The sequence below is a fragment of the Silurus aristotelis genome, assembly GCF_946808225.1.
Source record: "Silurus aristotelis genome assembly, chromosome: 22".
In the NCBI taxonomy this organism is placed as follows: domain Eukaryota; kingdom Metazoa; phylum Chordata; class Actinopteri; order Siluriformes; family Siluridae; genus Silurus; species Silurus aristotelis.
Genome location: NC_139595.1, coordinates 18,843,124 through 18,870,893, shown reverse-complemented (window position 1 = coordinate 18,870,893; position 27,770 = coordinate 18,843,124). Strand labels below are relative to the sequence as shown.

The 27,770-nt window shown below is 40.6% G+C and overlaps 2 protein-coding genes across 8 annotated transcripts; one reads left to right on the top strand and one right to left on the bottom strand.

The window, feature by feature from the left end:
- On the top strand, positions 1 to 6,770 carry dnajb6a (DnaJ heat shock protein family (Hsp40) member B6a). 6 transcript variants are annotated; one of them, XM_083526022.1, is made up of 10 exons: positions 1 to 157; positions 1,644 to 1,797; positions 1,985 to 2,094; positions 2,876 to 2,950; positions 3,029 to 3,136; positions 3,369 to 3,557; positions 3,630 to 3,816; positions 3,981 to 4,051; positions 6,118 to 6,243; positions 6,346 to 6,770. In XM_083526022.1, the coding sequence occupies exons 2-10, from the start codon at positions 1,733 to 1,735 to the stop codon at positions 6,411 to 6,413; spliced, it is 999 nt and encodes a 332-aa protein (XP_083382148.1). In that variant the 5' UTR covers positions 1 to 157; positions 1,644 to 1,732; the 3' UTR covers positions 6,414 to 6,770. The 6 variants fall into 6 exon arrangements, with proteins under 6 accessions (XP_083382148.1, XP_083382145.1, XP_083382149.1 ...); XM_083526019.1 differs by having other exon boundaries at positions 3,369 to 3,816; XM_083526020.1 differs by having other exon boundaries at positions 23 to 170; positions 3,369 to 3,816.
- On the bottom strand, positions 6,481 to 23,485 carry trpa1a (transient receptor potential cation channel, subfamily A, member 1a). 2 transcript variants are annotated; one of them, XM_083525603.1, is made up of 28 exons: positions 23,358 to 23,485; positions 21,956 to 22,089; positions 21,704 to 21,854; positions 20,263 to 20,438; positions 19,164 to 19,271; positions 17,894 to 18,002; positions 17,650 to 17,795; positions 16,652 to 16,788; positions 16,302 to 16,350; positions 15,500 to 15,599; positions 15,314 to 15,414; positions 14,661 to 14,830; positions 14,193 to 14,357; positions 13,885 to 13,999; positions 13,350 to 13,516; positions 12,882 to 12,972; positions 12,727 to 12,786; positions 12,228 to 12,329; positions 12,040 to 12,110; positions 11,266 to 11,419; positions 10,554 to 10,643; positions 10,280 to 10,449; positions 9,143 to 9,272; positions 8,871 to 9,053; positions 8,715 to 8,783; positions 7,933 to 8,037; positions 7,701 to 7,807; positions 6,481 to 7,242 (listed from the first exon to the last, which is right to left on the bottom strand). In XM_083525603.1, the coding sequence occupies exons 2-28, from the start codon at positions 22,049 to 22,051 to the stop codon at positions 7,053 to 7,055; spliced, it is 3,312 nt and encodes a 1,103-aa protein (XP_083381729.1). In that variant the 5' UTR covers positions 22,052 to 22,089; positions 23,358 to 23,485; the 3' UTR covers positions 6,481 to 7,052. The 2 variants fall into 2 exon arrangements, with proteins under 2 accessions (XP_083381729.1, XP_083381730.1); XM_083525604.1 differs by lacking the exons at positions 6,481 to 7,242; positions 7,701 to 7,807 and having other exon boundaries at positions 7,936 to 8,037; positions 8,999 to 9,053.
- Between the last annotated feature and the right edge of the window lie 4,285 nt (positions 23,486 to 27,770).

The window sequence follows — 27,770 nt, the reverse complement described above, 5'->3', positions numbered from 1 at the left end:
CCCTTTCCTAAGACCGGATGTGACGTTCATGCATGCAGGTTATCTGCAGCATTTCCGGTGAATGCGTCAAAACCGACCTGGTATTTATCGCTGGAAGTGAGCGCTGTGGAAGGATAAAACGGAGAGCTGAAGCACCTGGAACCAAGAACACCAACAGGTAATTGTTAAAGGTGCGCTGAGTTTGGATTTGAACTCCGCTGCCATTTTGTTTGCCCGCATTTCTTTCAAGGTGTCTCACATACTCGAGCTAGTGCTTCTCTCCCCCTCATCAGTTCTTTTCCTACCCATATTCCGACCATTTCCGTGTTTCAGCCCTCGAATTGGGCAGTAGATCGATTCCGATTGGTTGATTCTTTCCGTGTAAGGTGAACGAGCCAATCCCAGGAGAGAGGCGTGGCTTTCGGAATAGAGTTGGGGTAAAAAAAAATAACGCGTCAAACGCATTATAATTGCAGCTAATTTACTGATTCGGATTGTGAATCTAAGTAGACAAAATAAATCCGTCCCTGTTTAGTTTTTATTCATGTTTTCAGACCGTAATCGAGATTTGAGAAATGAATAAGTCGATTAGTCGAGCGCATCGCTAGCATGTTATGCTAATTCTTCCCCATACCGCAGTTTACATTATTTCTCACAACAACGCGCATAAAACACTAATTACACAAGTTTTGTTTTATAAAATATTATGAACCAATCCTAAATATAATTGTAGAACTATTCTGGAGTGGGACATGTCATGGTGAAGGATAGAACCTTCTGGAAAAAGCATTTGAATTAACCTAAGGCCAGGGTTTAGCGATTCTGGCTTCAAAAACATCATACCGTATTTCACGATACACGATATTTTGGGTATTAATAAATAAACGGTTAGTTTATCAAATTATTTTGAATGTTTGGTTATTTTACTTGTAAAAGCGTTGGTGTGATTTTATATAGCAGTCATGCTCTCCTCTGAATGGAAAACTAACCCCGTCCGAGCAGGGCTGTAAAGAGGTTTCGGTTTCATGCTGACTCCAAGTTTGTGACTTGAAATGAAAAGAAAAATGAGCCATGTCGAGTGAGACGTGTGAGACGTTGGAGAAATGCAGATGTGCCAGATGGCTGAGAAGTTTTTTGTGTTTAAGACAATGGACGATGGGGTTGATTCTTGAAAATCGCATGAAGAAACAGAGCTGGGTACGAATAAGACACGCCTCTGTTCTACCTAAGCTCCGCCCCCACAGCCGTACTGCCAGCGAAGCTCTTCGGACAGTCTCTAGCTGCGAGGGATGAGTTCTGACGTGCATGAAGTGTGTATTAAACCCTCAGTGTATCCTAGACTGATCTAACAGTGAGATTGTGAAGACGAGACGTTTGGAACCTTCAGATGTACTGACCTTCTAACGTCATGTTTTTGTGTGTGAGGATTTGTTTAGCGGACTGTAACTCCATCAGATGTTTGGGAAGAGAAAAAGTTGGCTATCAGTAGATCGAAATACCTGCTGATAAAACACATACACCTTAACACACACACACACACACACACATAGGATAGTTTTGGTATGTTCTTCCTCATTCCTCTGTGAGTGTGTGTGTGTATGTGTGTATGTGAGAGCTGTGTTCAATCTGTTGAGATAAAATTTTTCCCCTGTTTTATGTTCCAGGTCGTCGTCTGACCTGAGCAGCGGTACTTTCGTGTGTGTGTGTGTGTGTGAGTGAGAGAGAGAGCGCGTGTGTGTGAGTGTGTGAAGCCATGGTGGAGTATTACCAGATATTAGGAGTCCCGAAAGACGCCAGTCCTGACGACATCAAGAAAGCGTAAGTGTCTGATCTCCGTACGTGAGAGGAAGGAGTAGATGCTAACGTTTCACTTGACTGTATTATAACAGTGTAATAAACAGCAGATGATCCAGGAATTGAGCTCATGGTGCTGTGTGTGTGTGTGTGTGTGTGTGTGTGTGTGTGTGTGTGTGTGTGTGTGTGTGTGTGTGTGTGTGTTACACAGATATAGAAAACTTGCTTTAAAGTGGCACCCGGATAAAAACCCTGAAAACAAGGACGAGGCCGAGAGGAGGTTTAAGGAGATCTCCGAGGCGTATGAAGTTCTGTCAGATGGTGCGTTTTGTTTGTTTGTTTTCCCCACTGATTCACTCTGTTGTTTATTTTTACAATAAATGTACAATTAACAGCTACAGCATACAGATAGAACCCCTCTCTCTGGTGTCTGGCCCGTGTCCACCCATCCCCCAACAGTAACCCTCTCCACCAAAATAAAATAAAGAGTAAAACAGGATAGAAAAAGAAAAGAAAGAAAGAAGAAAGAAAATCAATTATTAAACAAATAAAACAAAAATCTCTCACTAAGGTTACATGATATAGCCAAAAATATTTGGACACCTGACTTTTTCTTCTGCTATATGCGGTTCCTCTCCAAACTGTAGCACAAACTTGAAGGCACACAACTAAGACCCAAACCTGTTCCAGCATGACACTCCTCCTGTGCACAAATCCAGCTCCATGATCTAGGTTGGAGTGGCAGATCTCCTTCTCTAGTGCTCCAACCCTATTGAACATTGAATGTGAACCCTGACTGCACCCCAGGACTCCTCACAACACCTACATCATTAACTTTACTAACACCCTTGTGACTGAAGGAATCTTCACAAATCTCTACAACATTAAGTGGAACATCTTCCCAGAAGGTTATTATAAGAGCACATGGAGACTTAATGTGGAACGGGATATTCAGAAGTCTTCAGGTCAGGTGTCCACAAACTTCTGACCACGTTTAGTGCCTGTACTAACCTGTTCGTCCCAATGTAGGGTCACGACCTCTGGTCCAGGAACTTGAGCGAATTTCTCAGCAATCTCCTCTCGTGTCTTTTTGTTCCTGCAGCCCAGAAGAGGCGTGTTTACGATCAGTATGGTAAAGAAGGACTGTCAGGAGGAGGAGGAGGAGGAGGTGGAGGAGGTAAACACCGCACTCATTTATGTTCCAGCGATTAGGACAGAACCTGTTCCTGATGAGTCTCACCGTGTTTTTTTACAGGACGACATTACCATAATGGCGACCCCTTCGAAGGCTTCACGTTCCGCAACCCTGAGGACGTCTTCAGGGATTTCTTCGGTGGGCGTGACCCTTTCACCGATTTCTTCGGTGAGTTTGGAGAAATTATCATCTAAAAAACATCCAGCCACAATAATCATTCACACACACACACACACACACACACACACACACACACACACCGTGGAACATGGATCGTGATTGGACAGAAGTTGTTGATTTATTTTTTGCGTTATGAAGTCTGTTAGACCTTAAACATCTTGTGATGGAGCAGTAACGGAGTGAAATCCTAAGCTGTGGTTCTTCTGCGGTTCTTCTGCAGGAGACGATCCATTCAGAGACAGTTTCTTCAGCGGAAGTCGCCGGCACCATCAGCACCATCAACACCATCAGCACCGCGGGATGAGCAGGAGCCGAACAGGAAACTCGTTGTTCTCCGGCGGATTTGGAGGATTTGGGGGGTTTGGCGGCTTCACACCTTTCGTACCGACGTTCTCCTCGTTTGATACAGGTCAGACATCGCCGGTGTTACCGTTTCAGACCGGTTTTTGTTTCATTTGCGTAATCGCTGTGCGTGTTTCAGGTTTCAGCTCTTATGGCCAAATGGGACAGATGGGAGGAGGCGGGTTCACATCCTTCTCCTCCAGCTCGTTTGGAGGAGGAGGCGGAGGAGGAGGAGGAGGCGGAGGCGGAGGAAGCGGAATGGGGAACTTTCGCTCTGTGTCCACATCCACCAAATACGTCAACGGCAGAAAAATCACCACGAAAAGGTACAACCTCTGGACATCCAGATCTCATGCTACTGCATCCAGAGGCATCATATACAATCGGTGCCTTTAAGTTTGTGTTTTGGGAATTTCGGGAATGCGTGTGTCATTGCACGGTGTTGCGTTTTTAAGCGTTTTGCTAATGAATGCTGTGTGTGTGTTCGCAGAATCGTCGAGAACGGACAGGAGCGAGTGGAGGTCGAGGAAGACGGCCAGTTAAAGTCTCTAACTATAAATGGTAAGGAACAGCTCCTGCGACTGGAGCACAAATAAGCACATCTGGATGTTAAAAGTTAGGACTCAGATCTCACATGTATGTACTTTATTTCGATTCTTAAACTCGTTAGTTTCCCATCACACCGTTATTGTGTGCTATTTTTTCATTATTATGATTAGCGGACTTAATTTTGTTTGTAAACATATTTATGAAGCAGAATGTCAGTATTTGGTACTGGGGGCTGCTGTTACTTTTAGGGACCATGGTGTGAAGTTTAGTTCTTGTCTTTATTAAACACTCGGGATGCACTTTGATGTGTTGGACTGAAATGCACATGGCTGCATGTGTACTGCTTTTTTGAGCTTAAAAAAAAAGATTTAAAAAAGAAATTGTGGGGAGAGAAAAGCATCGTGCGCTGAACAGGCATGACTGCACTCGAGCCGAGTTCAAGGGTTTTTTTTTTTTGTTTGTTTGTTTTTTTTCTTTTTTTCTTCCCTTTAGAAGCCTGTTAATAAGATCGTCTCATGTGAACGCTAATAGAGTGTTAGAGCCGCTGTATTGATACACACATTATTATTATTATTATTATTATTATTGTTATAATTAATTAATATTATTGAGTATTGTTTCATTTAAACGAGTGGGGTTTTTTTTTTTGTTTTTTGTTTTTTAAATTAGTACCTGTACACCAGCCAATGATGTTCTTAGTCTTATTGTTGTCATGGAAACGAGCTAATAGATTCCAGGTGTAAGCGATTCGAAAAAAATAAAATTTTGTGACTTTGTAACGCAAAATTTCACAAATCAATAAATGTGAGTTTCATCCCTTTTTTTTTTTGGAGGATGCAGCAGCTTTCGGGTGTGTGTGTGTATGTGTGTGTGTTTTATGTGGGGGTGCTCTCACTGCATGCCACTAACAGTTACTTGTAAGTAATTAACACTGTCTGCATACGATTATAACCTGGACATCTGACAGCACAACAGCTCGAATCTGATTATATAAAATATATTTGCATAACGAAGCGCATATTAAAGCGGTGATACGAATTCCGATTCATTTCAGCAAATCGGATTGTTTGCCTCGACTCACCTGTAAGAGTCGTCACAAACCATCACTTTACACTGATTATTGGTTTTCTTTCTCTAAAACGTTAAAAAATAATGTAATTTGGCGTTCGAGCGACATGTACAACACTGAGGACAGAAGCCGAGTCGGCAGTGACGTGACGTTATTCAGTAGAAGGGTGAAAGAATTAGCGATTTACTTCAAATCTGGAGTAGTGATTTTAATAATAAAGATCAGGAAATAGACGCACCAGGGCGGGGCGTTATATCTACTGTAATACAGATTATTAACTTAATCCAATGACACGTGCAAACAATTAACGTTTCAGGACGCGGGCATCCAGGTGCCCAGGTAGGGGTTAAAAGGTTTTTCACAGATACTGTCAATATGGTGCTCTTTTCTTTTTTTTCTTTTTTTACATTGTCACTTAAAAAGCTATTTGTATGTAGAAACATCCTGAAGTATCGTGATACAACATTTCTTTAATATCGCCCAACCCTGGTGTTTACATGGGGCGTGTCAGGGGATCGACACACACAAAAAAAACCATCTGAATCGTACAAATTACTCATGTGAATGTGCACTGAAAACCAGGAACTGCTTCCATAAAAACGCAACATGGGCAATTCTGCATCGTATATTTAATATAATCGATAGAAAGAAAAGAATAGAGAATAGAAATAACTGGCACGTAGGTAAAAACGTGGACGTGAACATTACTATATCCACATGCTGTCATTTTATAAAACTCGCACACTCTCTAACACGCGTGCAGGTGTATTACAGACTAACTCTCACGCTGCCTGACGTGTCTGCGCTCACGTGTGCTCTCTCTTCACGCATTTGTTATATTTTGCTCTTTTGCCTGAACACAGCAGCAGCAGGGAGAGGGTTTAGTCTTAAAAAAAAAAAAAAATACAAAGTAGATTTAACACAACTCTGTACAGATTACTTGCCCCCCCCCCCCCCTTCGTACATGCCCCGCCCCTCATTTCATGCCCCGCCCCTCCCCTTTCTTTAGGGCAGGCCCTTGAGTTGGGTCTAGGGGAGGAGCGTAAACAGAACAAGCCTCTTCCTGACTCCTCCTCCACCAGCTCCAACCCTGCCCACTCTCACTCCGCCCAGAGAGAGCGACACACGACCAAAGGTCAGATTTCCTTCTTTCTTTCTTTCTTTATTTGTTTGTTTTATTTTTGTTCTTTTTTTTTTCAATCTCGAGTTTTTTTTTTTTTTTCTTCCTCCTCTCCAGAGCAAAATGCAATGAAAAGGAAAAGACCAACGCTGAATAGCGAAACAAAAAAGTCCAAAGAGTCGTGAGACGTTTCGAAACGACCGGCGGCGTGAGCGTGGACCTGACGGCGTCACGTCACGGCGGCCCGAGGGATTGTTTGTTTGTTGTTGTTTTTTTTTTTGTTTTTTTTTTGTAGTAATAATAGTAGTAGTTATTAATTAACTGAAAAAAGGTTTTTGTGTTTGGTGGCGTGAAAAACGTCGTTCGTTTTGCTTCACTATAAAACGCGTTTGAGGAATCATTTCTGAAATTGCCGATGTAGCTAGAAATAGGCGTGGATTAAAGACGTGCTTGTGATCGCCTGGGTTGTTTGTTTGTTTGTTTCTTTGCAGGCATCTGTAATATTTTCTAATAAACTTTAGTCTGTTCTTTTCCCCCCAAAATCTGCTAAATGGTTTAATCCATGTGGATCCTGAAAAGTGTCTTCCAATAAGTGTGATAGTCTGATAATAGAAGTTATTGTATAGTGTTTAGCTGTGTGTGTGTGTGTGTGTGTGTGTGTGTGTGTGTGTGTGTGTGTGACATGTCATTACTTTATTAACAGCAGAACGAAGAATGAATAAAAAATAAAGACCTCGGTTCTCATGTATTTCTCAAAAAAGAGCTCTAACTGCAGTGGTGTGTGACGGGTATTCAGGGTTGGCTCGGGGTGGCGAGTTGTGATGTCACTTCCTCTTGGCTGTGACGGCACGCAATAACGGCCCCCACTTGCTGCGAGTGCTGAGTTTGTGCGTGAAGTCGCGCACGATGCGAGGACCGTCGTGTTCCTCCGCCTCCGAACTGATCTCCATCTTCTGTACGACCAGCTTCAGCAGGGTGTGCTGCTTCTCCATCAGCTCAGAAAGGTCCTTTAGTCTGAACACACACACACACACACAGAGTGAGTGCTACACAACATTGTGAAACAATATCACAAAATGCTACTTTTCTGAATGACTTAATAGTGTGTGTGTGTGTTACCCGTGTTTCTTCTCTGTGTGTGAGAGATACATGTGTTTCTGTTGTGTGTTTGTGTGTATGAATGTTACGTCTTTCTCTTGTTTATGAATGTTTCATGTGTGTTACCTGCGTGTGTTTCTGTTGTGTGTGTGTGTGTTACCTGTGTTTCTGTTTTGTGTGTGTGTGTGTGTGTTACCTGTGTTTCTGTTTTGTGTGTGTGTGTGTGTGTGTGTTACCTGTGTTTCTGTTTTGTGTGTGTGTGTGTGTTACCTGTGTTTCTGTTTTGTGTGTGTGTGTGTGTTACCTGTGTTTCTGTTTTGTGTGTGTGTGTGTGTGTTACCTGTGTTTCTGTTTTGTGTGTGTGTGTGTGTTACCTGTGTTTCTGCTTGGTGAGTTCTCTTCCCAGTTGTGTGCACTGCCGTGTGCTGGAACTCAGTCGTGCTCTGACGCGGTTTACTTCACCTCTACAGGAGAACCACTTCTACCACACACATTCACACATCAGTCTGGAACCTTCTGACTGCTTCAACAACACTATAAAAACTGTGTGTGTGTGTGTGTGTGTGTGTGTGTGTGTGTGTGTGTGTGTGTGTGTGTGTGTGTTACCCTGCCGTGGTAGCACTTGTTAGGAAATTCTTTAATAGCGATTTGGTCGACTCTCTTCATGAACCAGTACGGCAGACGCTCCTCCAGATTAGTGTGAAGTTCAATCTGTATGTTATTTACAGAAAATATTATTATATGCCCAGAAAAATGAGGCGTGGCCTCTGGCTGTCAGTCACAATAAAGCAGGTGTGCCTTCAGTGTCTGTCAGTCACAATAAAGGGGGAGTGGCCTGTGTTAGTCTTATGTATATAAAAAAAGAAAAAAAAAGTGTGGCCTCTCTGCCTGTCAGTCTATTTGACTGAAAGGTTTCCTTCATTCTGTCTTTCTTTAGATGGGCAGGTACAATGGCGTTTTTTCACCTCATTATTATAAAGAAGGTGTGGCCTCTGTAATGTCAATTTAAATTAAAGAAGTGTGGCTTCTCTACCTGCCTGTATAAATAAAGCAGGTATGGCTTTTGTAAATCAGGGAGGTGTGGCCTTTATAAAATGAAATGAAGGAGGCATTGCCTCTACGAACTGTTGATTTAAACTAAGGGGGTGTGGCCTCTACAAACTGTTCATGTAGATGAAAGGGCATGGCCTATGTAAATTTATGTGAAGAGGGCGTGGCCAACTGTGCCTTTTAGTCTAAATAAAATAAAGCGTCTCTGTACGCCAGTATAAGTGACAGCAATGGAGGTGGGACCTCATTTACCATGTGTCTGTCAAAATGAAGGAGGCGTGGCCTCTCAGGTCACATGGTATTTCCACTAAAGTCTAAAGGTAGGTCACAGCACTCACCTGCATTCCTATCTGTTTCAGACAGGCGTTGTTCTTCACCTCAGCGATGTCTCCCACAGCCAAACCAATCTACAGTAAGAACACAGCGTTCAGAAAGCGTTCACACCTCAGATAAGTGAACCATCGTGAGCAAGGTGGAGGAAGAGTAAAGCTCACTAGCAGGTTCATGAGCAGAATCGGCACCAGCAGGACGAACCAAATTAAGACGAAGTATGTCAGCACGGGGAACGGAAGGTGTTTATTCATGTAAGGTTTCAGGAAGTTGTCCTGGTAGTTGATCTCACCTGCCATCATGGCAAACGTTTGCATCAAGGAAAGAAACAGACGTCCAAAATGTCTCTGGAAGACAGAATGATGGGAGGAAACGGTAAACTCACAGGATCCTGACTGTCCATCATTTGGTCTGCAATATAAGTAATCAAGCTCACCTGCTCGATCATCAGTGCGTAGAAGGCCAGAGCGAACGCCAGGATCAGATAAACGAAGATCAGAATGATGCTCAGGAGCGTCTTGCAGATCTCCCGGAACATCACCACGTAGATCCCAAACCTCTGAAACCTGAACACACACACGGGGGAGAACACTTTAACACTCTGCGTTTTGCTGTTACATGTGTGTGTGTGTGTGTGTGTGTGTGTGTAAGTGTGCTACCTGTGTTTCCACATTACCTGTATGTGTGTTTGTTCGCTGCCTGTGTTTCCACGTTACCTGTGTGTGTGTTTGTTCGCTGCCTGTGTTTCCACGTTACCTGTGTGTGTGTGTGTGTGTGTGTGTGTGTGTGTGTGTAGTAACTCTGTGTGTGTGCTACCTGTGTTTCCACATTACCTGTATGTGTGTTTGTTCGCTGCCTGTGTTTCCACGTTACCTGTGTGTGTGTGTGTGTGTGTGTGTGTGTGTGTGTGTGTGTGTGTGTGTGTGTGTGTGTGTAGTAACTCTGTGTGTGTGCTACCTGTGTTTCCACATTACCTGTATGTGTGTTTGTTCGCTGCCTGTGTTTCCACGTTACCTGTGTGTGTGTGTGTGTGTGTGTGTGTGTGTGTGTGTGTGTGTGTGTGTGTGTGTGTGTAGTAACTCTGTGTGTGTGCTACCTGTGTTTCCACATTACCTGTATGTGTGTTTGTTCGCTGCCTGTGTTTCCACGTTACCTGTGTGTGTGTGTGTGTGTGTGTGTGTGTGTGTGTGTGTGTGTGTGTGTAGTAACTCTGTGTGTGTGCTACCTGTGTTTCCACATTACCTGTGTGTGTTTGTGTGCTGCCTGTGTTTTCACGTTGTGTGTGTGTGTGTGTGTGTGTGTGTGTGTGTGTGTGTGTGTGTGTGTGTGTGTGTGTGTGTCTGATACCTGTGTGTGTCTGATACCTGTGTGTGTATGATACCTGTGTGTGTGATGTAATTAGCCTTCCACTAATCAGAAAATGAATCTCTGGTTGTGGCTTCACCAAATCACAAAAGTTCAAATTTAATGTTGCAGTGATGCAACAAACTTAAATTTGTTGCATCACTGGCCACACCCACATGTAGTCACTTGTGCAAACTATCATGACGATATTATGAATGTGAAGGTGTACCGCTGCATATAGAGGAGCAGGTTGACCCAGGAGGCGAGAGACGCCAAAGCTCCAGCCTGCCAGTGCCACGATTTCTTTACGTTCATCAGGAGAGGAAGGACGAAGAGCAGAGAGCAGATGGTTGCAGCCCAGTCCATCACGTTCGATGGGTCCTGCAGGTACTTTAACCTCTGGTGAGAAGGAAATGAATCGGTCAGTGTTCGGATTATTGTAACGTTTACGAGATTCGATCATACATCACAAAATCTAGTGTGGAAGAAGTTCATGATGGTACCTGCTGAAACATCTGAACTACTTCTTTACCCACAGCATATAAATTCATCGCAAGGACCAGGAACATGCAGGTTGTGATGAAGTAACATTGCTGTCAAAAACAAACCAAACAGTAAATCAGTACATTTAATAGAATATAAAGTTGATGTTAATGAGCATTATTAAATAAGTGTGAATTTCATTAACGAGAGGGAATCCGTGGCTCTGTGAGGTGTTTAATGCTACCTGTGTGTTCAATACTCTGAATCCACACCTGACCTTCCAGCCAATCACAATCCGGCATTCACACTGAACTTCCAGCCAATCACAATCCAGCATTCACACTAAACTTCCATCTAATCACAATCCAGCATTCACACTGAACTTCCAGCCAATCACAATCCAGCATTCACACTGAACTTCCATCTAATCACAATCCAGCATTCGTAATAAACTTCCATCCAATCACAATCCAGCATTCACAATGAACTTCCATCCAATCACAATTCTGCATTCACAATGAACTTCCATCCAATCACAATCCAGCATTCACAATGAACTTCCATCCAATCACATTCCAGCATTCACACTGATCCTGGGATAAGCAGAATCATTGTATGGAATGTTTGAACACTTTACAGTAATGCAGGAAATCGCACGTGTAAACGATGTAGAAACGTAATTAATTAATTACTTTTTATATCATTTTTTAAATAACTGCTGTGGTTCTGTACCTTGTTGAGAGATTTGGTGACCATGTTGATGGTTGTGATGTTTCTCTCCACACTCAAATGAGGCCGCAGATTGACGATCAGGTAGGTCAGTGGGAAAACTCCCAGCGTGTACATGGTCATATTGAGCAAGTGAGCTTTCACACCATACGCATGCCTGAGTGAGAGTCAGTACACTTTCATTTACACTGAGGTGGATTATTTTCCTTTTACAGCAGGTCTCCTTCAAGTGTCTTAAAGGTAAAGAAAATAACTCAACTTGCTGAGAAAACACAAAAGTCTTAACTCCACTGTGCTGGAGACTGGAGGATTAACATCTGAGATTACAGGAGATGGGGATTAACATCTTAGATTACAGGAGATGGGGATTAAGAGCTGAGATTACAGGAGATGGGGATTAACGGGTAAAATTAAAAGAGATGGGACTAGCATGTAAGAATATAGGTGGTTTAACAGTTGAGATTACAGTAGACAGGGATTTTTAAATATGTAAAAACAGGTGAGGTGAGGTATTTAATGGGTTAGTAGATTGGGACTAGTATGTGAGATTATGGGAAATAGGGATTAACAGGTGAGGTTATATGAGACAGAGATTGATTAACATGCATAACAGGGATTAATACATGGGATTACAGATAACAGGAATGAGGTAAAATGTGAGTTTACAGGAAACAGGGATTATTTAACGTGAGTTTACAGGAAACAGGGATTGACATGAGATTAAAGGAGACAGGGATTATATAATAGATGAAGGTCTACACTGCCCCAATCACTCACCATTTCATTTCCAGATATTTCTTGCACACCGGATGAGTCAGTAAATCGACACGATTGAACTGCACCATGGCCTAAACACAGCGAGGGAGAAAAGCAAATTTTATAAAGAATTACATGTTATTATTATGTCAGTGTTTCGGATTTCTAATTTTTTATACTTTTTAATACTTTTACTGTAAAATACTGACGTTCAGAGCAGCCAGGGGTTTGTACGTGTCTCCATTCTCAGTTTGCTCTGACTTCTTAGCATACTGTATCGGCTGCTGAAGCCACTGGAAATTATACTCCAGCTGTTCATCAAACAGAGCAAAAAAAGGGGATTAACACCTGAGATTACAGGAGACAGGAATTATTTAGCAGGTAACATTACAGAAGACGGGGATTAACATGTGAGATTACAAGAAATGTATTAACGAGATGTGGATTAACATGTGAGATTACAGGAGACGGGTTTTAATGGTTGAGATTACAGGAGATGGGGATTAAAAAGTGAGATTACAGGAAACAGGGATTAATGGGTGAGATTACAGTAGATGGGATTAACATGTGGTTTACAAGAGACAGGGTTTATTTAACAGGCGAGATTACAGAAGACATGGATTAATTAACACAAGTCTTTAAAATAGATTAGGATTATCACGTGAATTCAGAGGAGACAATTCGAATTTTATTTGGAGTAAAACCCACATAGTAGTTGCAGGAGTTCACGTCTTCCTCTGACTCTTTAATGCAGGTGTCTAAGAGATGCTGGAGAAAGAAAACACACATTACCGTGAATAAAGTGTGTAATATATTATTTGTATTGAGCGTATGGATTTTTGTGGTGAAAAACATCAGCTCACCTTGACACATTCAGGGAGAAACTCGATCATGTCCAGTACAGGGCAGCGCTTGGCTGAGTTTACTTTGAACGTCGTGAAGGCCTCCTCGCACCTACGACAGTAAACACACACCTAACCTTCAACACCTTCAAAGACCTTTAACACTGTAGATTTTTATAACTCTGGTGTGTGTGTGTCGATACTCCACAAGGGGGCGCAAAGTAACAGTCACGTTCCTACAAAATGTGGATCAGGCGAATAAAAGTGTTTAAATTTGTGGTTGTGGCTAAGGTCCGAATAAAAATGTGAAAAATAGAATGGTAGAGGAAAGAAATCATGAAAAGTTTTATAAAAGTGAAAAACACGTCCTTTAATAAGACTAATAAGACATTAAAACTGATAGACACAGAGGCCACGCCTCCTTCAATTAGTAAATCATCTATTCTTCATTAGTAACCACAGAGCATGATGGGATTGATCGTACTGCACCTGTCGCTGTCGATCACGGCAATCGTGACGTCTTTCCTCCCGTTGTGGATGGCCTCATGCAGGAAGGTGGCGTCACTGCGGTTCAGCAGGATCTGAGCTCCTCTGGACAGCAGGAGGCGAACGGCAGCGACGTGTCCGGCTCGCGCAGCTAAATGCAGCGCCGTGTTCTACCGCAACATATCCCACAATACCCCAGCCGTTATCGCCACTTATGTCACGTGTAATATTCATATATCTGAATATCATCATCATCATCATCATTACTATTAATAATAATATTATCAGGTATTAATCACAGATTCCACCCAGAAGTTGATTACTCTTCTATAACAGGAAGCACATGGGATATTTTTTTATCCATTTATGGTTACATTTAATATTGAGGAACGTCCATGAGATGTTAAAGCAGCTATAAACGTTTGCTCCCTCACCTCTCATCTGAACCTGCTCTACTGTCAGAGCTGCTGTTATAGAGAATTAATCAACATCTTCAGGCCAATCAGAATCCACCCCCAGATAAAACTCTGAAACCTACTCCATCACAGTCGGTCTTGTCCAGGAGTTTGATGTTGGCTATGAGTAAGCTGTCCATTGTCTGCGTGAAGCCCTCAGCTGCTGCGTGATGTAAACAGGACCAGCCTTTATAATCGCTGCACACAGCAGAAAATAAACAGCTTCAGAATTCATTAACAGAAGGTCGTGAGTTCAGATCTCATCTCCGTCTTCACCTCCGAAGCTTGGATGGAGCTCCCCCGGTGATCTCATTAATGATGATTATGTAGACCATAATGAAGCTAAAACCGCACTATACTACTGAGAATGAGATGCTGTGTGTTCCTGTACCTGTGGAACAGAGCACCTTTTCTGAGGAGCAGCTCGACCACTTTAACGTGACCACCATGTGAAGCCAGGTGTAACGGTGTCATGCCCTTTTCATCACCCTCGTTTAGCAGACGCGTGTCTGTCATGGTCTCCAGGAGCCGGTGGCACGTGTTGATCCTCCCATACCTGCAAATTAAAGAGATGTCATGAAGAACTTCTGTTCCTCAAAATCTCATGTTAATGGGGATCTGATCTCCTACTTTGGAAAGTTACGATCTTGTTCTTGGAGCTTAGACTTTCTATGAATAAAAATCAGAGTTGTTGTTTTTGGAAATTTATGGAGATAAGTTCTCCACCATTAACCTGCTATGTATATAAATCTAGATGTTCAGACTTTAAAAACTCCCTAAATTTCACCAATACAAATTGTGCTTTTACTACCACAAATTTTTAATGGTTCTCTAGAGGTTCTTCTTTCCAATCACTTACTCGGCTGCAAAGTGTAAGGCCGATTTCTTCTGCTTGGACTTTTGGTCAAGTGAGACCTCTAGGCCGAGCATGTTCTTCACCGAGTCAGGGATTCCCAGCCTGCAGGCGTAGTGAAGAGGAGTGCAGCCCTCTGCATCTTCATCATTCAGCAGATCTCTTGCACTCTCGTTCTGCAGCAATGATAAAAATAAGTAATATCACTCTGATATAAACATACAAACATCGGCTGTTGGTTGGTTTTTATTTCGCAACAAAATCTGCAAAAGTTAGCTGAGAATATTTTGCTTCTGAGAGCTACGTGATGATCCTACACATGAACATGATGTTTCCTCAGGCTGTTCAGTGGGGAGGTGGACATGGCTGTGGAGAAAATCGAAGGCCTCCTGTGATGAGGGAGTGGCAGCGCTTTAGTTGAACACTAGGAGGCAGCAAATCTTTGTTTTTATTTTATAACCTCATTCCTCACAGTAAACATAGGTGTGTGTGTGTGTGTGTGTGTGTGTGTGTGTGTGTGTGTGTGTGTGTGTGTGTGTGTGTGTGTGTGTGTGTGTGTGAAGAGATAAAAAAAGAAACAAACCACACAATCAACAATGAACCTTAGTTTGACAATTTGTAATGAAGATAAAGTTCAGAAAGCCGAGAGCGTGAATCACCTGCAGAACTTCAGATGGAAGGTTCTTCAAACCTCGGGGCTGCAGGATGGCGAGATGCAGGAAGTTACATCCTGCTTTGTCTTTAACTGTCAGATCAGCACCTGACACCAAAACACAAACAATCCAACAATTTATATTGTATTTTATTTCTCTCTGTGAACATTCGTAGTTCTCGCTTGAGTTTACCGTGTGACAGCAGCAGGTTCACGCTTCTCCACGCGCCGCAGCTGGTTGCTAGCAGTAGTGGCGAGTGGCCTTTACAGTCAGTGAAGTCGATGTCAGCACCCTGAAACATACGGACGTCTAGCAAAGAAGCCAACTAGCTAATATTTGTAAAGTGGGAGAGTGATCTAGTCAAAGTGATTAATTGAATATTAGCTGCACATTTAGCTAATCAGGGTAATAGATTAAATGTTAGCAACACGGTTAGCTAGTCAGGATGATAGTTTGAATATTAGCTGCATCGTTAGCTAATTAGTGTGATAGATTGAATCGTAGCTACACAGATAGCTAATCAGGGTTATAGATTGAATATGAACTACACTGTTAGCAAGTCAGGGTTGTAAATAGATCAAATATTAGCTGCACAGTTAGCTAGTCAGGGTGATAAATTGAATATTAGCGGCACAGTTAGCTAGTCAGGGTGATAAATTGAATATTAGCGGCACAGTTAGCTAGTCAGGGTGATAAATTGAATATTAGCGGCACAGTTAGCTAGTCAGGGTGATAAATTGAATATTAGCGGCACAGTTAGCTAGTCAGGGTGATAAATTTAATATTAGCGGCACAGTTAGCTAGTCAGGGTGATAAATTGAATATTAGCGGCACAGTTAGCTAGTCAGAGTGATAGATAGATCTAATATTAGCTGAATAGTTAGGGTGTTAGGTAGTCAAAATGCTAATTAGATGAAGTGACAGCTAGCTATTCTGTTAACTAGCTGTATTGTTAGCTCAGCGCATGATACGTTGTGTACAGAAGTGGTCTCACCTGTGAGATTAGATACTCCACCAGGTCGTAGTGGTCAAAGATGGCCGCCCTGTAATAGAAAGAGAGGAAATGACGGTGGAACGGGTGTCGTGAGAATGATTATTTTCTATAAAATCACATAAAAGTTTTATTTCTTTTTCCAGCACAATAAATTACCTACGACTGCCAATTAGTACTTCTTCTCCGTTTATAGTTGCGCATAGTTATAAGGCATCCTGTTCTCACTTTACACTTTACACTCGTTCTCTTTCCAGCCTCTCTTTCTTTCCTTTTCTCGCTCTTATTAAAAAATCTAATTAATAAACCTGCACCACTCTTGGGAGCTCAGCAGCACTGTGGGGTGTGATTACTTATGAAGCGGTGTTTGGAATGCTCCGTCGGTGATGTTGATGATGTCACACACTCTCTCGTATGCCTGGAGCATCACCTTGACGGCTTCGATGGCTCCCTGAGTGCAGGCGAAGTGCAGAGCTGTGGATTTATCACACTGCAGAACACAAAGAAAAAAAAACATTCAAATCATAAGAAAATTACAGATTTATGGTTATGTCCTCCAGAAATCTTTTGACAGTAGGGAGGTTCTTGGAAAGGTTCCTTCTTTGGAAGCTAAGGTTAGGGTTAGAGTTACGGTTAGGGTTAGGGTTATAGTTTAGGGTTAGGATTAGGGGTTAGGGTTTAGGGTTACAGTTAGGGGTTAGGGTTAGAAATAGAAATAGGGTTAGGGGTTTAGGGTTAGTGGTTAGGGTTGATAGGGGTTAGCGATTAGGGTTTAGGGGTTATGATTAAGGGTTAGCGTTTAGGGTTAGGGTTTAGGGTTAGGGTTAGGGTAACCCTAGGGTTTAGGATTAGCGTTTAGAATTAGGGTTTAGGGTTAGGGTTAGGTGTCTGAAGAATCTATAACAGTTTTCTAACTCAAAATGCCAGCCTCCCTCATGCTCCAGTTTCCACCTTGACATCACAACTACCAAACTCTCCAAACACGTTTCGCCATGGCAACATCACAGTTTCATAACCAACTTCTGTTTTTCTCAAAGTTTTAAAGAAATCAAAAAGTATAAACTTCACTTGGGAAAACTTACAATTGCAGCTTCACCTCTGACAAAGAACTGACACTGGAGACTCCTTTCATTAATATTGCAGAAACATCTCCTTATAATATTAAACTTTTTTCTTTTTTTTACTTACTTTTACTACTTTTTTTTTAAAGTTTGTTTTAATTAATCATCAATCACCACCTTCTGACCAATCTCAATCCAGAGCTCAGAATCAGCAGGGCTGTGGGGTGTACATACTTATGGCCTACATTGAATTGCATTAATAGTTTTTTGTTAGAAGTGAAATTCTCTACCTGCTGCTGGTCGATTTTGGCTCCGTGAGCGATGCAGAGCTTGATGACCTCGAGGTTTCCTCCACGTACAGCCAGGTGAAGAGGCGTGCTGATGGATTTGTCCAGGTAGTTAATGTGTCTCTCGATAGGAACGCCCGTCTCCTCTCCTGTTCACAGAAAATGATTTGAATGTTTCATAGATCGCATCACATTTCACCGTTTAAACTCAGGAGCCAAGCAGATCCCTCTCAGCCTGATATCTGACCTTTTTGGAGAACCACTTCCATGGATTTCTTGGCTCCGGCGAAGGCTGCGGCGTGGATGGGGAAGTGACCCAGCTTGTTCTGGCAGAAGAGTCTGGCTCCGTTCCTGTGCTGGATCCAACATCTCATATTTCAAATACTGATTTATTTTTCTTATTAAATCAAAATAAAATATCATAGTTTTTATCCATTTGTTGTTACATTTAATAAAAGAAATATACTCCTGTTCTCGCTTATGTAATTGCAGCTTACAGCTTTAAAACTCTATGCTCTTTTAAACAATGATCCAAAAACTTAATCACTTCCTCAGAATGTGGTCAAAAGTGTTGCCACCTTTTCCAGCCTTCCCCAAAATAATGGAGGACACACAATTGTATGGGACGTCTTTGGATGCTGTGGAATTACATTTTCCCTTCACTTAAACTAGGAGACCAAAACGTATTCCAGCATGACAATACCCAAAGCCAGCTCCATGAAGATATGTTTTACATGGGTTGGAAGATGTAGATGATCTCCTGCTATAGAGCTCCAAACATTATCGAACACCTTTTGGAAGAATTTAAACAACACCCCAGGCCTCCTCACCTTCTCACCTACATCAGTATCTGACTTTACTCACACCCTTGTGGCTGAATGAATCTCCACAAATCTCCACAAAATCTGGTGAAACATCAGAGAGTGGAGAGTGGAGCTTATTATAAGAGCAAATTGGGAATAATGTGGAATCGGATGTTCAAAAAGCAAAATCCCATCTTATGGTCAGGTGTCCACAAACTTTTGTCCATATACTGTGTTTTGAATGAGCTATAAATACTATTTATAATTACATAGGAGCATTAAAGGTCTTCTAACCAATCAGAATGCAGAGTTTCAGCCTCGTTGTGGTATTAATGAGAGACAATGAAATGGTGTTGTGAAAAGAAGTGGTGAAAAATGTAATAAATGTGCTGGAGATGGAAAACAATTAACAGTGATCAAGAAAGGAAGTGAAGAGCTTTTATTGACATGGATAATGGAACTTTTGCAGAACTATTAAATGGCTTGAAGTGTTTAATAGACATGTGTGTAGACACAAATCGTTATCAGAGATTGTATCATCCTTGATGAATTTTTTTCTGCATTTATTACTGTCTCAATTTACGCACCATACTGACCATTTTCCTTATATGGTCAATGCTTCCTGTCCTCTGATTTCTCTGAGGTGAAATCGTCTCAGAGATCTCACACTGAAGTACCTGAAAGGTTTTGTAAGAATCCAGACGTTTTAGTTACCAGTGTAAGAAGTGCCTCGTGGTTGTCCACTGAAGCAGCCAGGATTAAAGGTGTGTTTCCCAGGTCGCCCTCCAGGTTCACATTCGTTTGACTGTGTGTCAGGAGTTGCTATAAAACAAAAAACAAGTTCAAGATCACTACAAAGTGCAGATTCACAGGATTTGTTCACTTTGCAAACAATTTGTTCTTGTTTGTTTTTGGATAGCAGAGACCACATATCTGATTTTATTCCACATCTGGAATTCCACAGCTGTGGAATTCTGGATTGTGATTAGTCAGAAGGTGTTGGATTTTTGTCTAGAACAGCAGCTAGCAGTAGTTTAAGTTCATATTTAACTCGCACTCAAAATTCGTACAGCAAGTGAAGTTATCTGTGAAAAAACATTTATTATTTAAAGTTCATGGAAGGAGTCTCCAGTTTCAATTAATGAAAATGTTGATGCGAATTAAAGGTTGTAAGTTTAATAACGCAAACTTGGACTTGCTCTCTGGATGGGTAGGATCTTCTGTGTCTTTCTGTAATTGATCATAGCACCAATAACTGTGAGCGCCTGCAAGCTGATGTATGCAGAAGAGGGCAGATAGTGCTTTCCTTTGAGTTGTATGATTTTACTTCATCCTTCGTTACTGCGCATGAGCAGTTTGAAAAGACACGGAAACACAATTTGTACTGCGCATGTGCGCAAATGCGTCTACTTCACCAAAAAAGTGTATTTATATCAAGAGAATCACTAGTAAAAAAACTATTTCCGGTCCAGATCATGTTGTGTTAAACAGTACAGTATTATAAATAGCTGAAACTGCATAAATTGGTTCGACATCCTTTCAGACAGGAAGTAGACGCATTTGTGCATATGTATGGATCAAGTATCCACATACGTCAAGTTGAAGTTGTAAGCTTTATGTGTCTCAGACCTGGGTGGTACCTAATGTGTGATAGGTTGGGCTGGTTGGTGTGTGGGAATTAGTCAAGGTTTAACTGAGGAGGAATCGATCCAAAAACAGGAGAGCAGGAAGTGGCTTGTTTCATGGCTGTTCAATAACATTCAATGTAATTGCAAACTAATAAAAATAAGGATGCGTGTGAGATCCTCAGTACCTCCAGAATGTGGTTGTGTCTGAGGCTGGCAGCGAGGTGCAGAGGTGAGAGAGATGCTCTGTTCAGGATGTTGGGATTCGCCCCGAGACTCAGGAGTGTTGAACAGCTTCCATGTTGATCCTGCTGAACAGCCCAGTGCAAAGGAGTGTTCCCTTCATCATCTACAACATCAAGCTCTATACACACACACACACACACACACACACACACACACACACACACACACACACACAAACACACACACACAGAATACAGTTGTTACTAATGTAAGATTACATCCGCAACAACAGTTTTCAAAAGCCAGATACTAATTTCAGGTTGAATTTCCAAAAAATCACCAATTTGCAATTTAATTTCCAATTTCCATAGAATCGATTTGATTGGACTGGTATACAGCTCTTCTGTCCAATCACACCCAGTCTGATTTCACTCAGGCCCAAAACACTCCGAAATCAATCAGCTGTGGATGTTTTTTGCTGATGATGTTAGAACTTCCATTTTTAAAACGCCGGCAAGAGGATCCACGAGAAGGAGCGAGTTCATATGTTTAGAAGCTCTAAATTAGATTACCATAACACACTTCCACACGGATTCTCTGCCGTCTCCATCAACCGGCTCCGGATCAGGAAGCAAAAGGTTTCAGCATTTTATGGTCTGCATTCATAATCTACATTTATAATATATATTGATTAAAATTTAAATGTATATATATATATATATATATGTGTGTGTGTGTGTGTGTGTGTGTGTGTGTGTGTGTGTGTGTGTGTGTGTGTGTGTGTGGTATATGGTATACTTTTGGTAATGTAAACCTCCATATATGGCTTTAAATTTGAATATTCATCCAGCTAGCGCTCAGAATTCCAAAATTTCTCTAATTTATTGTTAATATTATCATACTGTTCACTCGTTTTTCTGGTTTTTTTGGTACATTGTGTCTATAACACCTTTTTTTTGTAAACTGTAGAAAGATTGTTAAAAGATTGATGATTTTTTTTTTCATATCTATTGCATTATCTAATACTAATAGAGTTTTGAAGTAGGCTCTAAGCCCCGCCCACATCACTGTTACATCATAACATGTTCCCTGAAGTACAAAATATCCATTTACACATACGCTCCTCATTTTTGTCAAAAAAAGAAGTAAAAACATAAATAAATAAAATGAAATAAAAATGTTGGTCATGATCCTGTTCATCATCTCACTACAGAGTGAATTAATAAAATGTTTTAAATTGTTAGGTTTATGATCACTGGTTCAGACCTGAGCTTTTTTTTACTTTGATTTCGAAAACATGGATAAGTCGATCACTGCAGATCAGATTGCAATGCATTCTGGGTAATTTCTGCTTCTGAGTTTAGTGAAGGACTTTAGCTATACATTCAGCAGAACTGATGTTTTTCATCTCCTGAGAAAAAAACAAACAAACTCCTGTCTGACCCTGAGGGCCGGCGATATGGACGATGAGGTTGATGACTCGGGTGTGGCCTTTGGAGGAGGCATAATGCATCGGCGTCGCACCGCCATCGTCCCGCGTGCCCAGGTTACTCGAGTGCCCCTCCAGAGCTGGGGCATTGCCCTCTAAAGCCAACTGCGTAACAAACAAACAAACCAACAAACAAACAAAAACACACAAATTAGAAATAAGTTTTGTTTCTACAGTGAATTTGTGAACAGAATAAAATGTGAAACCTCAAAGACGCTCATTGATGTGCAGCTCTTTTTGTCCATGTCCATCAGACTCTGGTACTCGTGCGTAAACTTCAACTGAGACCTGGACAGACGCATGGCATCTCACCACAAACAGACAACGACTAGACGAGAAACTAGCAAAGAAAGTTCAGATGGAAAAAATTTAAAATTAAACCTCACTGATGCAGCTTAAATAATGAATTATTAAAAATGCATTAGATAAAGCAGATAAAATCTGTTGCATTTATTAAAACACATCCGGATCTGTTCCTGATGATAAAGAAAAAAAATATATATATAATAATTTTTAAACATTGCAAAGTTTTAATCTTTGCTTGACTTTTATTATTATTTTAATATATCTTTGTAAAAAATATTTAATCAGCATAAATGTATTTTTCACATTTTATGTTATTATTCTGTTATTATTAATGTACTTTTAACACGTTTACCTTTTTCCTCACAATTTTTTTTGTCTGTTTTTTAAAGCATATTTAGTTGCTTACAAAATTTATGGAAGTTTCTGTATAACATTATTATTATTATTATTATTATTATTATTATTATTATTATTATTATTATTATTATTATTATTATTATTGTCAGGTTATTATAGGCCCTAGCAACATATATATATCTGATACAATTTGGTCAACAATTTTCTAAATATTTACATGCCAAAATCATAAATAAATATGTAAATTATAAAAATGTATAAAGAAAATCCAGTGTCACAAACCAATACACTCTTAGTGCTGATCCGGGTTACCATAAAAGTGTATAAAAATAATATTAATATCTATACAATTTCAATGTAAAATATCATTATTATTATTATTATTATTATTATTATTATTATTATTATTATTATTATTATTATTATTATTATTATTGCTACTATTGGTGTTGCTGTATTGACTTTAGTTTGAAACACAGAACATGATGTAAAGTTTTATACACACAGAACACCTGACCTTTATTATTATTTATTTTTTTGCATAAACATTATTTTGGTATTTAGTTTTTTTAATAATAATAAAATACATTTTAGCTGGAAAAAAAGGGACGAGTTCAGAATAAAAGGGGAGAATGATGAATGTGTGGGTTTCGGAAATACAGTTTATGGTAAAAAAAAAAACTGTGTATAAATATTTTATCTCAGGATCATTGGTTTATAATAATAATAATAATAATAATAATAATAATAATAATCACAATCATCATCATCATGTTCATAGAGCTGATCACTTTAAATCTGCTGCAGGAGATTAGAAAAACTTTGAAACTGTATTAAACTGTGATATTTTACAATCCTGAGTGATTTAATTCTGTTAAAAAGTCAGAAAAATGTTAATCATCAACTAATAACATTGAGGTGATTATAAAATAAAAAAGTTCTTACCTGCTGAGAGGCGGTACGTGTGAGTGTGTGTGTGTGTGTGTGTGTGTGTGTGTGTGTGTGTGTGTGTGTGTGTGTGTGTGTGTGTGGATAAGTGTATGTGTGTCCTGTCCACTGTCCAGCTCACGAGCATCTCACTATGAGTGGAGAGAGCTTATATAGAGATACACACCCTAAAGATCAGATTACTATTGCGTGTGTGTGTGTGTGTGTGTGTGTGTGTGTGTGTGTGTGTGTGTGTGTGTGTGTGTGTGTGGACTCCTCTCCAGCTCTAATGGGACTTTGAGGTCATGCAACAGAAAGAGGGACAAACGTGAGCGTCCGATCTCGACGAGGCGGAGAGGCAGAACGCTGCTCACGCTGCAGCAGACGCCATGTTATGAGGTTTTATGGATGAAGTAATGCAATTGTGAATGCTCCTCATTTGCTTTAATTATATTTGATTTGTTTTATGCTCATTTTTCTTGCAGCTAACCCAATCACCCGGGCATTACTTCTGAGACGTGTGAAGATCCGTCATGCGTCTACGCTTTCATCCGAACAGCACTCTGTCATCGCTGTAATTCGTTAGAGATGAGCAGAGTGATTGTTTCCTGTTCAGAGATAGACCAAAAAAAAAAAAAACACTTCTCCTGATACGTCACCATATCTTATACACAACACGTGAGGTCATCAAACTTCCACACCATCCAAGATGAGTAAATTCAGTATTTTTAGTAGTAAACCACTGGTGTTCCTCAGGGCTCTAATTCAGGCCCTATTCTGTTTCTTTTTAATAAAAAGCCAATCATCACAGGTGCTTCACTAAGTTAGCTCCTTGTGGAGCACACGCCCAATCAGCACAGTTTACGAACCATGTGGCTGTGAGCAGAAAGTAAAACAGCTGTGAAACAATTGCTGATCTATTAGCACCGAGCAAAACACTGCAACCTGCTGCTGTAGTAAAAGGATATACAGGATGTGGTGCAGCTCTGCGGCTGTAAATGGACCACTTGTTTGTGAATCGTCCCGTCCTAATGACGAGTAGCATAATAACGTTGGCCCCTTTTTTTTTGCTCTTTTTTTCATTCGTTTTTTTGGTTCTGAGTTTAATTACTCAGGGAAAGTGGCACAAATGAAAAAATCGAATTAAACCATAATGCATACCGTCTGCATGAGAACAGCTCGGGAAATATTACAGCGATTGTTAGAGTTGTTGGTTCTGAACACAACTATATTTATTTATTTATTTATTTATTTATAAACACAAATGCACTATTTTATAAAAGATTGTCGACACCCTTCCAAAAGAATTCTTTGTGATTTTTGAACATCCTGTTTTACATTTAGTCTCCATTTGCTGTTCTAATAAACTCTATTCTTTTGGGAAGATGTTCCACTAGAAGTTGAAGGTGTGCTTGTAAAGATTTGTAACTCATTCAGGTACTGATGTAGGTGAGATGTGGTGAGGAGGCCTAATGTGCCGTTCACTTTCAGATCTTCCACTCCAACCCATGTAAAGCAGATCTTAATGGAACTGGCTTTGTGCACAGGGACATAGTCGTGCTGGAACAGGTTTGGGTCTCCAAGTTCAAAATTTCCTGCTACCGGAAAAGTCAGTTGTCCCAATACTTTTGGCCATATATTATGTATATACAGTATATAAGTGCGATCTTATTAAAGAGGACAGTGATGTGTGTGTGTGTGTGTGTGTGTGTGTGTGTGTGTGTGTGTGTGTGAGGTTGATATTGTGGTTCACCTCTGTGTAATAACGTGATCTAAAGGAGCAGCTCAGTGAAAACATCAGTGAGATTTATTACTCGCTGATCTGCAGAACGGACGTGGCGGTTATTAAAACCACTCTCAGAGGTCAACAAACTCCTGCTGGTACACGGCCGTGATGAACACGTGAAGCGAAGTCAAGCGTTCATGGTTTAATATTTCAACCACAAACAGTGTAAATAAAGCACAGATCTCAGTCCAGCGATAATGTCGATCTACACGCTGTGGCCGAAAGTATTGGAACACACGACTTTTCCGTGTGCCATGCGTGGTTCAGAACCGGAGATACACAATTGTTTCGGACGTCTTTGGATGGTGAGGCATGAAATTATCCCATCACTTGAACCCATACCCAAACCTGCTCCAGCATGAAGATGCCCCTGTGCACAAAGCTAGCTCCATGAAGATCTGCTTTACATGGGTTAGAGTGGTAGATCTACTGCTATAGAGCTCCGAAGCCCAACCCTATTGAACTGGCACGCTGATTGCACCCTCACCTCATCTCACCTCACCTCACCTCACCTCACCTCACCTCACCTGCATCAGCACCTGATTTCACTGACTCACTTGTGACTGAATGAACCTTCACAAAATTTAGTGGAACATCTTCCCAGAAGAATGGAGCTTATTATAACAGCAAATGAAGACTAAATGTGGAACGGCACATGGGAATCTTAGGGTCGGGTGTCCACAAACTTTTGGTCTGCTCCTGTGAGACTTTAATCTATCTACATCAATATGAATATAGCATGTGAAAGCACACAGTAATAGTTATACAGCATCATTAATTTAAAAAGATGTAAAAATGAATATTTTTAATACAAGAAATAATTAAATCTAATGTAAAAATGATATAATATTAGAATGTGTGTAAGTTTTGTATTTTCTGCATGTCTACTGTACACTGTGTTATTCTACAATTCGGATATGGACACGCGATACTTCAGAAAAGATTCCAGATTTGAGTTTATGTCAAGCTTCAGTGTATGTGTGCGCACGCGTACGTGTGTGTGTGTGTGTGTGTGTGTGTGTGTGTGTGTGTGTGTGTGTGCCTTTTAGGAACAGGAAATCAGCACTCTTGTTTGTGAACACTGCACCATCTGTCGCCCGATTCTGTTCCAGTGACATTAATGAGCCTCAATCTCTGGAGCACTAAACACACACACACACACACACACACACACACACACACACACACACACACACACACACACATAGAAAACATATCAAATGTGTAAACTGAGGAAATGTACCATTGTAGGGAAAAAAGAAAAGGTCATTTCGAACTTGATGGCTGCAACACGTCTCAAAAAAAGTCGGGACGGAGCAACAAAACTGGGGGAAAGTTTGGAAGTGTCTGTAGAAAACTCTGTGCACAAGAGAGAAAATCAGTATTGAGCTTTGGGGTCTTACTGCATTTAAAACAGTCCGGATTCTGTAATGGAAATCGCTGCATGCGCTCATCAACACCACAGTTTTCTGTGACATCCACAAATGTTGGTTGAATCTCCATCATGCACAGAAGAAGGAATGCGTGAACATGATCCAGAAACGCTGCCATCCTCTCTGAGCCAAAGTTCATCTAAAATGCACTGAGGCAAAGTTGAAAACTGTTCTGTGGTCAGACAAATGGAAATTTGTATTTCTTTTTGGAAACCATGGATACCATGTCCTCCAAAATAAAGAGGAGAGGAACCATCTGGCTTGTTTTTAGCGCTCACTTTAAAAAGCTACATCTCTGCTGTTATTATGGTGCATTAGTGCCTGTGGAATGAGCAGCTCACGCATTTGGAAAAGCTCCATCAATGCTGGATGCTATATACAGGTTTTAGAGCAACAAACACTTTCATTCAGAAAACATCTTTTTCAGGAAAGGCCTTGTACTGTATATTTGAGCAGGACAATGCTAACTGCTAACTACATCTATTACAGTAGCATGAATTCATAGTAGAAGAGTCCAAGTGCTGAACCGACCCGCATGCAGTCTAGACCTTTCACCATTTCAAAACATTTGTCGCATCAGGAAACAAAAAATACAACTAAGGACACCCAGAACTGTCGAGCAGTTAGAACATTCTTCTTCCAAAACTCCAGTCTGGTCTCCTCAGTTCCCAGTGTATGAAGACAAAAGACGTGATGCTACACAGGTGGAAACACGGCCCTGTCCTAACTTTTTTGAGACGTGTTGCAGCCATCAAATTTAAAATGACTTTGTGTTTTCCTTAAAATAGTATGAATTCTCAGTTTAAAGATTTGATATGTTTTTTTTTGTTTTTATTTTGAATAGAATATGGATTTATGAGTGGTGATGTTTCTGCCCTGTTTATTATCACATCTAATGTGTAAAAACCAGTTTTAAAAGTCACTCCTGCGTTTCAGGGTATTAATAAGAAAACCTTTTACAAGCTGATGTGTAACCTGTAAATCTGATTGTATGTCTCCCTCCTGTGGCCATCCTTGGAACTGCACTCAGAAACACTGCACACAAATAACTTCGTCAATCAGTTTATTATTGATGGATTTGTTTTGTGGTGTCTGAAATCTACAGTTTAAATATAATTGTATTCATCACAGAACTTTAATACTGAGGTTTATTTTAAACAACACTGAACACATTAAACCCTTTATTCAATCTCACACACGTATTTCCCCCCA